At 40.9% G+C, this 10,614-nt stretch overlaps 2 protein-coding genes and 1 non-coding gene across 4 annotated transcripts; all 3 read left to right on the top strand.

The window, feature by feature from the left end:
* The first annotated feature begins 1,764 nt into the window (after positions 1-1,764).
* Positions 1,765-5,381, top strand: rpl27a (ribosomal protein L27a). The gene is made up of 5 exons (XM_035665612.1): positions 1,765-1,869; positions 2,481-2,544; positions 2,656-2,731; positions 3,970-4,144; positions 5,205-5,381. Exons 1-5 carry the CDS (start codon positions 1,867-1,869, stop codon positions 5,331-5,333), a joined length of 447 nt encoding a protein of 148 aa, XP_035521505.1. The 5' UTR covers positions 1,765-1,866; the 3' UTR covers positions 5,334-5,381.
* Positions 3,164-3,292, top strand: LOC118331103. Its single transcript, XR_004796864.1, has one exon. It is a non-coding gene; the product is annotated as a small nucleolar RNA SNORA3/SNORA45 family (small nucleolar RNA).
* An 885-nt stretch (positions 5,382-6,266) lies between the features above and the next one.
* On the top strand, positions 6,267-9,694 carry akip1 (A kinase (PRKA) interacting protein 1). Of its 2 annotated transcripts, none has more exons than XM_035664262.1 (5): positions 6,267-6,419; positions 7,888-8,080; positions 8,200-8,274; positions 8,353-8,493; positions 9,277-9,694. In XM_035664262.1, the coding sequence occupies exons 2-5, from the start codon at positions 7,922-7,924 to the stop codon at positions 9,424-9,426; spliced, it is 525 nt and encodes a 174-aa protein (XP_035520155.1). In that variant the 5' UTR covers positions 6,267-6,419; positions 7,888-7,921; the 3' UTR covers positions 9,427-9,694. The 2 variants fall into 2 exon arrangements, with proteins under 2 accessions (XP_035520155.1, XP_035520154.1); XM_035664261.1 differs by having other exon boundaries at positions 6,267-6,589.
* The last annotated feature ends 920 nt before the right edge of the window (positions 9,695-10,614 follow it).

The raw sequence follows: 10,614 nt of genomic DNA, 5'->3' as shown, positions 1-10,614 counted from the left end.
TACACAGTTCCCTCCCAGTAATTCTGACCAATGACAAGTTACAGGCTGTAAGGTTGACTCAAGCTTTGAATAACAGACCAACTGTATGTAAATCCATTCTAACTCTGTCTGATGCAGTATCACCTGATAGCCTAAAGTAAGCAAAAAAGTACGGCATTCAACTCATTCATGTGTTTTCTCTTTTTATAACCTTCTCGTTATTATATTAATTCAATCTCAGATTTACTATACTCCATAAAATAGTTCCCAAATGTGTTATCATGTAGCACACTATATGTACATTTGTTGGCATACCAACCTTTACATTCACTTTGGACCTATCATCTCTACAAAATATGTAACTGAAATCTTTCTCTCCTACTCCTAATATTTTCTGTCAAATGACAGCCGCTTTTTATCTCTGCAGCAGTTATTTGGCTGCAAAACAACATTTATTAATACAAGGTATAAATCCACCCATGACAGTTATCGGTCAGTGAATGGCTGTACTCCATATAACATGATAAGGGCTGAGGTGGTAGTGGAATGTGTCAAGAGATATAATACCGACATACCGACAATTGTGTCAGATTTTTCAGTTCGGATATATTTTGTTGTGTATCTCCTCTTTCCCTCTTTTGAGAAGAATAAAATAAGGGTAATGAGATATTTAGTTGAACAAATGAATTTGATTACTTGTATGAAAAGAGTTATACCGTACACAGATGTGGAAGAAGTACTCAGATATTTTAGCAATACTACAGTGTTGAAATACTCTGTTACAAGTAAAGGCCCAGGATTCAAATATTTACTTGAGTAAAAGTGTTAAAGTATTATCAGCAAAATGTACTCTAAGTACTTAAAGTAAAAGTACTCACAATGCAGAATGGCCCATTTCAGAATCATATATATCAATTGGATTTTAATAATTAGTAAACCATTAATATGTACATCACTTTAATGTTGCAGCTGGTAAAGCTGGACTTAATTTTAATTACTGCTTGGTAGATTTATCTATAATATGCCTAACTGTATGTGTTGATTGTATTTTGGATTCATAATTTGAATCTGCAAAGTAACTGTCAGATAAATGTTGTGGAGTAGTGTGAACGTGCCTGATGATGCACAACACGCAGCACGTCCAACTTGTTTCCATCACAGCTGACCTGGTTAATCCGTCACATGTTCAGTCCTGGTGATTTTTCACTGTGCAGTGACATTTTTTATTAAATAATGCATATATGTGAAAACATTATATCACAATTATATTTTCCATAGGCAGATTTTGTTAAGGTGTACAAATGGCACAAATATCAGGATCTTCAAATAATCATGAAGTGAAGAGAGAGCAGCCTGTAACATATTTCCATGAAAACATCAACCAGAAAGTCAAGAGATCCTCTGATGCTACAGCTAGCATAATAGTTCAGGGTTAATAAATAATAATAAACCAGGCTAATTTACTTTTGACTGTAGAAATTGTAGCTGCACTCAAATATTGTTGTTGTTTTATTTATTTTTATTTTTTGAGAAATACTTTATAACTAAGCCTCAAATCAAGTGTCAATAAGAGTTTAATTGAGTGTAAATAATAAACAGCTTAATTTAGTTAATTGTGTACCAACACGTCCCTGTACGTTACTTAGGCTACAGAAATCAAATGAATTTAAACACCTAACTTTTAGTAAAAATGTGCTGAGTGGGGACATCTCTTCTCTTCTCCTATTTGTAACCAAACTCCTGCTGAATAACACTTGGACACAGTCCTTCCTGCCATCCACCACTGGGCGGCGCTGTGGGTTTCTTTGCACTTTGTTTCCAGTAGCCAAATCTCGCACAAATCCGCGAGGTTTACAAGTCCCGTTCCTCTTTCAACTAGCCTCCAAGATGGTAGGTGCTATCATGTATCCCCGTGCATTGCAATTTGGTTAAATCTGTGCCCATCCTTGTTCATTTGTACAGCAAAATAGTATCCGATGGCGGTCTACAGTGTATCCATCTCCTGTGGTCACTTACTGGACGTTATCGTCGTGATTTATGACCATTATGGGTCTTTTTGAGCGGTTCACTGTGTGAGAGCTCGGCTCTCCGTGGGCCTGCTCTGTCTGTAGTTACATGTTTAACCGCGTACACAAACCCTCTGTAGTCTTCATTAATGTGACAGGTAGTCACGGTTTAAAGCACTAATGTCCCCGGTGTTAATGTGACAACCGTGGTTTGTGTGTTACGTGCTGGACGTTTGAAGTCTGCCGGTGAATGCAGTGGGAGTAGCATTAGCTTCCTTTAATGCCAGGCGGCATGAAACCAGTGAATGGTTGTCGAGCGGTGGTTTTAAGCTTGTACCACAACTTCACCTCAACTTAAAACAACATGCGAACATTTGTTTACTATGAATTATTTGCTGAAATCTGTTAAATGTGACAGACTGCCAGTTAGCGCCACGGGCAGGGATAGGACCACGACTGGAGTTTATTCTGACCTGTATCAAACCTTCTTCACAGCCTACCAAGAAAACCAAGACCAGGAAGCTCCGAGGACATGTCAGCCACGGACATGGTCGCATTGGTGAGTAGTAGCTCTCCTGAAGGGGGTCCTGGTGGATGTGGAGCAGTGTGTGTGTGTGTGTGTGTCCCTGTACATGTGGTTGCAGGGTTAACGTTGACTTGTCCCCCACAGGAAAGCACAGAAAGCATCCTGGAGGTCGTGGTAATGCCGGTGGTATGCATCACCACAGAATCAACTTCGACAAATAGTAAGTGCTGCGTGACATGGTGATATTCTGCTGCTGTGTAGGACTGGAGTCGAGGGGCGTCCAGACTGCATGCTGATTGGCTTACATTGAATCATTGACAGTATGTATGATGGCGTTAAAGTAAACCTGAAACATCTCCTCAGGACTGTGTGTGTACATGTTTACTAATGCTCTGATCAGGGCGATGCCAAATGTCAGTTTATAATTTTAGGGAAATGCCCCAAAGTGAACTACCTGTGGGTCTGAATTACAAATAGCAGGTTTTTAATTTGTCAATCAGCTTTGATATCGAATAGAAGAAATATAGAAAGTTTTGCAATTTTCTGTGACAATAACATAATATGTTGTACACACACACTCATCAGTCTTTCATCCTGGTGGTGTATCTTCACTGTGTTGGTGCTGCTCAGTCAGTAGTTGAGGGGTTTTGTTGTAGAGACTAGAGTCTCACCTTGACACAAATCATTGTCCTGGTGTGCTAGAGTCCTCTTAGAGTGAAGACTGGTCCTATTCACCGACTGGCTCTTTGTAGGCCAGTCAGCCACATGGGCAGTTACAAACTAATGACCGGATCTTCAGCCTGATCGTTCTTCACCGTTGAATCGGTGCCATGGGTGCAGTGCAGCCACAGCCTGACATGCACCGTCCCACAAATAACAGTCCTCACACACTTGTCTGAGAGAACTCATTTTAATTTACATCTCAGCAATCGAGTTGAAGCATTTTCTTTTGAAATGTTGAAAGTATTATGTTTTTAAATACATTTGGTGCATTTAGAATGAAGAATTTACTATTTAGTCTGCATTACAGGGCAGGCTATTTCTCTTACACACACAGGCTTGTCCTGTCCCGCCTGTTCCTTTAACTTTCTCTGTGTCTGACTGTTTTCAGTATGTTTTGTAAAGTTTTTTTCACTCATAATTCCGTTTTCACATCCGCGTTTGGGGCGAAGCTAGTCATGAATTGAAACAATCAAAACCAACATGGTAGCAAATGACATCGGCACCAAGCTGCTGGTCACTGTTGCTTTACCTGGTCCACACTGGTCAAATCTGCGTCAGTGTGATTGTCACTAGACTGTACAGGAGCAGAAGTGCGAGGGGAGATAGTCCACTAGTTAGTCGATTGCCCATACGTGTACTGTTAGTGCGAGGTGCTTAGCTGAAGAAAGAGATCTAAACGCAATGTCTGAGAAACGTGTAAAAGAACTGACCTTTGTCCTTCTTGTGTCCCCTCAGCCATCCTGGGTACTTTGGTAAGGTGGGTATGAGACATTACCACCTGAAGAGGAACACAACCCACTGCCCCACCATCAACCTGGACAAGCTGTGGACTCTGGTGAGCGAGCAGACCAGGCTCAACTATGGCAAGAAGCCCGAAGGACCCGCCCCCATCATCGATGCTGTGCGCGCTGTAAGTGTTGGCCACATACTGTCTCCAGCCCTGATCACCTTTACTTAATACCTGTACCTGAATGATCAATGCCTGTTTGGATTTGCTCACTGGAAACTGACCAAAGCAAGGTCCTATTTGTGACCAGCTTTGTAGATGACATACAGTATGTTATCATGGTAGCTTTGGAGTTATTGAAGTTATTTTACTTTTCTCACAGATAACAGTTTCCCTGGTCTTAGTCTTTGACCTAACGAGGATTAACATAGCTCGTACCTGTCTGTAGTCAGTGCACTCTCCTCTGACATGGGGCAAATGTGTTTCCCAGGTTTGTTTTGTTCAGTGCGAGTCTTTCCAATCTTGGTACACGCAGCCACGTCTGACGAGAAGTTGTGCTAAAATTTTTTGCTTTGATACCTGTGACCAAACTGATTTCCACCCCCTCTTGCTATTAGTGTTATATTTCAGTCCACATTAAAATGTGTTGCAGAACACATTTAAAGGGACAAGAACGTCCACTCTGAGTACAGTCGCTAACTGCAAACAGGAGATCATCTTACAGCATGTTCTGATATTTGGAAAGGAATTGCTAAACTTTGCATTGGATCGTTGGATGGAGATTGTACAATGTACTTGGTGCTGTGTTCAACAACCAGTATTAAAGGTCCAGTGTGTAACATTTAGGAGGCAGAAATATAATCCTAAGTATGTTTTCAGTAGTGTATAACCTAATAATTCACCTGAATAAGGAACATTTGATAGCTTCAAACACCACAGTGGACCATGTTTCTACAGTAGCCCAGAAGGGACAAATCCAACAGTCTTTAGATGGGGCAGTTCATGTTGAGGGTTGTTTAAGCTAGTTTCTCCTTCACACTTGAAAGAGGAGGATGAAGGGAGGGAGTTATAATACCACTGTTTCTGGATGTGTTGTTAAATTGTAGTTGAGTAGATTGGTTTTACTAACAAAATCAGCACGGCTGAATATTGCACTATTCAGCATTTTGTCAGATCAAATGTCTTCATGCAGATGTGCTAAGTGGTTATCTGGTTGCATTTTAACATCTTCTTGATCTTGCAGGGCTACTACAAAGTCCTGGGCAAAGGCAAGCTGCCCAAGCAGCCCGTGATCGTCAAGGCCAAGTTCTTCAGCCGACGGGCCGAGGAGAAGATCAAGGCAGTGGGAGGAGCCTGTGTGCTGATGGCATAATGGTCCTGTCAGTGTTTTTGCAAAAATAAACTGTATAAATGGGAATTACATGTTTGTCATGTGTGATTTATATGGCAGCTATGGTATGTGCTACATTTTGCTACTTGGAAATGCCAGCAGTATTTATTGCTTGCATGGTAAATGCACATTTGATAATGGGTTGTTATTGAAAAGCTTTATGCTCAAATGAATTTTAATAAACCTGTACAGAAAGGTTTAAATCAGTATTACAATGTAAAATGTTTGCTTCAACTGAGAGCAACCGGGTTGTTGAGGCCACTAAAATATACTCTGACTGTAGACAACATGATCATCATCAGCACATTAGCCATGAAGTAATGTCATAGGCCATCTTGAGCTGTCTCAGGGTTACTTTCATCAAGTAAAATGTGCCATTGTTTACTTGTAAATACACCAACTTCTATTTATTTTTTACTTGCTCTGTAAATAGTTTAATGAAACGTTTCTCTGAAGCTCAGTTCTCTAAATGGTGTGTCGCAACTGAGGATCAGCCCATATCAAGGCCTGTTCCCAAATACAGATCATTGAGTTTGAACAGATAACGGTGTACTCACTCACACATACTGAAAAGAGATGGTGATGCATTCTGGTCAACGCTGAACCGAAATGTGAAAGAAGTAAAACATCCTGTGCATTAAGTCTTATCAGGAAGCCACTAGATGTAGAAATGTCCACACAACACTGGTCATCTGCCTTTTAGTCCTGTTAGAGCGTCTTCCTGTGACCTCATGACAGCCTTTTAAATACACAACCACAAGTTTAAGAGCAGCCAGGGATATATGGGATCCCAATACATGTGTGTATTTCTAATAGACACACCACAAAGTGACTAAGGATTGCCATGCAGAGAGAAGTGAAACGTCTCGTGGGCTCTGTATGGGGGGGGGGCGGGGTCTAACGTTCAGGATTTCCTGTCCTGTCATTTGCAAACAGATGAGCCACAGCTGAACTTGTGCAGCTCAATGAGGGACGTGTGAGGACTACACGCAGCCTGGATGAAGACGCGTCGCTTTCTTACGTGTGTGTTTACTTGCTGAGCCGCCCGGCTCCTTGTGCGGTGAACAGGTAAACAAGTAAATAAGCTCTTTACCCGAGATTTGTTGACTCAGCGCGCGGAACAGTGAAGTTATTGTGACGAAACGTAAACAGAAGGTGACGTGCGTTGGATCGGTGTGACGTTGCGGTGTACTCGGTGCTCCGGGGTGACGGCGATGGTTGACTGGCCACAAGAGAAAGTGAGTTGCTGCAGATAAAAAGTGCAAAACCATCGGCTTTCTGGTGCCAGTGAGTGGGGCGTTAATCTCCACGCATGCGCAGTTCCCCAGCATTTATAAAAGGCTACTATTATACTGCATGTGTAGTTGTGTGTGTAGTTGTTGGCGTTTAAATGTTATAATTTTATTTAAATTGGGAAGCCACCGTGATCAGAAAGGCTCTCTGTATATGTAAGTTGCTGATATGTTTTTTGTGAAACCACCAAACTTAAATGATCATATTCTAAGGACACTTCTTTCCACCAGTAATGAACTCAGAGACATGAATAGCATGTCAAACAGTTTGTCTGGGCCCTTATATTGTCTCCACCATGCAGTGCTGCATGAGGATGCTCCAGTCGCTCAGAGAAAGGAGTACTAATGTAGGGGGCAAAAGGTTGGCTCAAGTCAACAGGGGCCATCTTAATCATGTTCAAACACTGTAGGATCAGGGAAAGGTTTGCAAAACCTAGAGAGACTCCAGCTGTAGGGTGAGGATGTTCTCATCACAGGGAGTCTGCAGGTTCTATCGAATGCCTCAGTGGTTCTTGTGCTGTAGAGGAAAAAGACAGGAGAAAGGGTTAGACGCCTATATAGGTTTGGACAAAAATTGCATTGGAAGATGAGGTGTGTGGTCTTTGTTTTTATCAACAGCATTTGCTGCTGATGTTTAACAAAGTGTGAGTTTGTATGTAGTTGTCTGTTTAGATATGTAATGAGTGTGTACAGTGCTGTGCATTCAACCATTGTGGGATATGCATGTGGTCAGATGAAACTAAGTTGTGTGTGGGATATTAACCCAAGTTGTCACCCTGCAGCACTCCTGGCATGGGTGGGAAATAACTTTTTTATATAATAAAAACAGCAAATATTCACATTTTACAAGCTGGTACCACTTAAACCAGGGGTCTCAAACTCCTTTCACTTCATAAATAAAAGATAAAATGATGATTTGTATCAACAAATTGCTGTTTGCATTTTATGATGTTAGTAATGTAAATGTTTTTAGAATATTGTCCTTGTGGTTAGTACTTACTAGAGTGAAGATGATAATACCACCAATGGCTCCAATCCAATTGGAGTTTGAGACCCCTGACTTAAATGTTGGCATGTTTGCTTATAAAATGGCAGATTATTGAAACTGATGCCAGGTCATTTTATCATTTCAGTTCTATATCAATACCTTAGGAAAAAAACTAATATAATTGGAAATTGTACTATAGTGTGAGGTAAAGGAAAAGGAAACTGGCTGAGTGCTTCCTGCTTCTTCCCCCGCTCAGGTGAAAAGAAACCTAAGTTTCACTCGACTTGTTCATGGCAGACCAAGCCTGGCTGGAGTCTTCGCTGCGGCGCTCTGCCAGTCTGGGCCTAGAGGTGCTGGAGCGGGCCTCCAGGCGGAGTGTAGACTGGACTAGTACTGGAGTATCTCAGACCCCCACCACTACAGATGAAAACACACACATCCCTATCAAGGTGCTGCCGTTTTTTCTGTATATTAACCCCATCATGAATTAAATTTGGATCGTGACTCCTTTGCTGTGTCACACTTTTGCTCGTCTTCTCTCAATTCTCGTGCTCTTGTCATTTTCCAGAGAAAACACACAGAGCTTGATAATGTCTTTGCAACCATCGCAGACTTCATGGCGCAGACGACCTATCAGTGCAAGGTCAGTGGTTATTTCCCTCCACCCCCCTTTTCAGCTACAGACCGTAAGACTAAAATGTGAATATTTTCTATGCTGCAGAAGTTTTATGAGTCTGGCCGTTGCACTGAGCCCACTGACTCTGAGAGGAGCCACGTGTCCAGGTTCCACACGCGGCCAGCTGCTGGGATGACGTCTTCTGCACAGTCAACCAGGAAACGTGCGAGGGCTCCTTACAACAAAGTAACACTAAGCTTCTGCTTTTTCTTTGAGTTGTGTAAAGCTTTCATCTTTATTGCTTCTTACTGGAATCATATTTCTCACCAAATTATTATGCAATTTCAATATTCACTGGCATTTTAGACTTATTTTGGACCTCTGAATCCTGAGAAAAATATTTTGACCTTCAGTTTTGCTGGTTCTTTACCCGCCTATTTTTCACCGGGGAGTTGAAACACTCAGTTTGTATGCCTCAAATGACTGCATAGGATCTGTTAGATCTGTTTGAACTTAATCATGCAGAACTGCAAACCAAAATCATGAGCTGGAAACTGTAAAAAGCCAGCCAGTATTGATCTTCAGTGGGAATGGTAGTACTAGCACCATTTTTACATAAGGAACTTCCTGTAATATCATGAATATTATTTTGTGCACCTCTTAATATATAGTTTGTATTAATTTTAGACTAACATGGGGTTTTCAAGGAACTAAAACCGAAAATACCACAGTTGGCTTATCAATAGTGCAACCAAAATGTATTTTTAAGAACAATCTCCTTAAATGTAACAGTGACCCCATATACGCTTGGAACAGACATGACCACAATCACAACATATTGTAGAAAAAAAACATTCAGTTTGTATTTTGAGAGGAATTTTGGTGCTTTTTTTTTTTTTTAATTCCTTTTGCCATTATGGGAACTTTTACAAGGCTTGCACTTCAGCATCATGATCTCTGCTGTGTTGGTTTCTGCTTAAAAAAAAGTTTTTTAAATCTCTTTTTAAAATTCATGTTCATTCTTCCCAGGGTCGTGTGTTGGCAGCAGGTGAAGATTTCTATATTGAGGTTTCACCAGGGACATATTCTATCACTGCCAGCATGTCGGAGTCGGAGCAGCAGACTCAGCTGGTCAGCGTCAAAGCTGGAGAGAGTATTGACCTCACCTTCAATCTCTGACACCTCACCCAAACAAACCAGCCCCCCCTACCCTCAATAACTAAACTGACCTATGATATTTATGCTGTGTGTGTGCGTTTATTGCTTGTTTTTACATGGATTGCTGCATTAAGAGTTTTTATTTTGCTTTCAAAATGTTTTATTTGCTGTATATTGAGAAGCCATATTTTTATTGCAGTAGTATTTTATTAGTGTGTGTGTAATTGTGTAATGCAGTACTTTTACTTGCACTAAAGATGCATCAGTTTATTAAAATAAGGTATCAATCTTTTGTTTGTTTTTTGTTTTTTACCAACTTTATACAGGTACAGTATATGCTGAGGTCTTAGCTGTGCATTGTACATGTAGCATTGTTGGCAGAAAAAGCCTGCCGTCCCACTGGTGGTCGAGGTTTGAAGTTCGTCGTTCCAAAAACATCTCTGATGTTCGCTGTTCTTCCTTTAGCACCAGGAAGTGATTGAAACAGGGAGCTGTGATTGGGCGAGGCGCTGATCTGTGGGACAGGAAAGCTGAGCCTTACAGGTTGTGACGTCCTCCTTGCCATGGCACTCCCTGCAGATAAACATAAATATATCAACATGAACAGATGTCATGGGGGCTGAGGCTCTGTCACTTAGCATCTTAGTGGCTTAGCTGCGGTTTAAGACGGGTCCAGTTCGACTGAAACTTGTCAGGGTTCAAAATTGTTATTTAATCTGCATTGCTGTGCTGTTAATGCTTATTGTGATCTGCATTGTGTTTTGCAATATTGTAAACTTATATCAAATAAATATTTCCATACAGTTGTACTATTAGTCAATACAAGTGACTGCCATTACACCACAAATGATGTGTGCACGACTATTGAGATTCTCAACCATGACGTAACATTGATACTGAATTTAGTTCTAGCAATAAATAGGGCTGTTTATTGGCCAGAATCTGGCGACATCATACGCTGCATGATACAGAGGTTACAAATACATATCGTGATATATTGTGAGGCTCAACATCTTAGCCCTCGGTTTCTGTTTACAACACTTTTCTTGGTTGAGGGTTTAAACACAGAAATTAAAACTGTTTGGAAAATTGAAAATTACAAATTGATTTTGTGACAATATCACAAAACAAAGTTCTGCGTTTTGATATTTTAATTCATCCCTGGCAATGAATTACATTAAGTGAGAAGCTGCCTCCCTGCAAAACTTA

The sequence above is a fragment of the Morone saxatilis genome, unplaced genomic scaffold (assembly GCF_004916995.1).
Source record: "Morone saxatilis isolate NCDOM2014 unplaced genomic scaffold, NCSU_SB_2.0 Contig2, whole genome shotgun sequence".
Classification (NCBI taxonomy): domain Eukaryota; kingdom Metazoa; phylum Chordata; class Actinopteri; family Moronidae; genus Morone; species Morone saxatilis.
The sequence above is the reverse complement of the archived record's forward strand: the minus strand, read 5'-3'. Positions and strand labels throughout refer to the sequence as shown.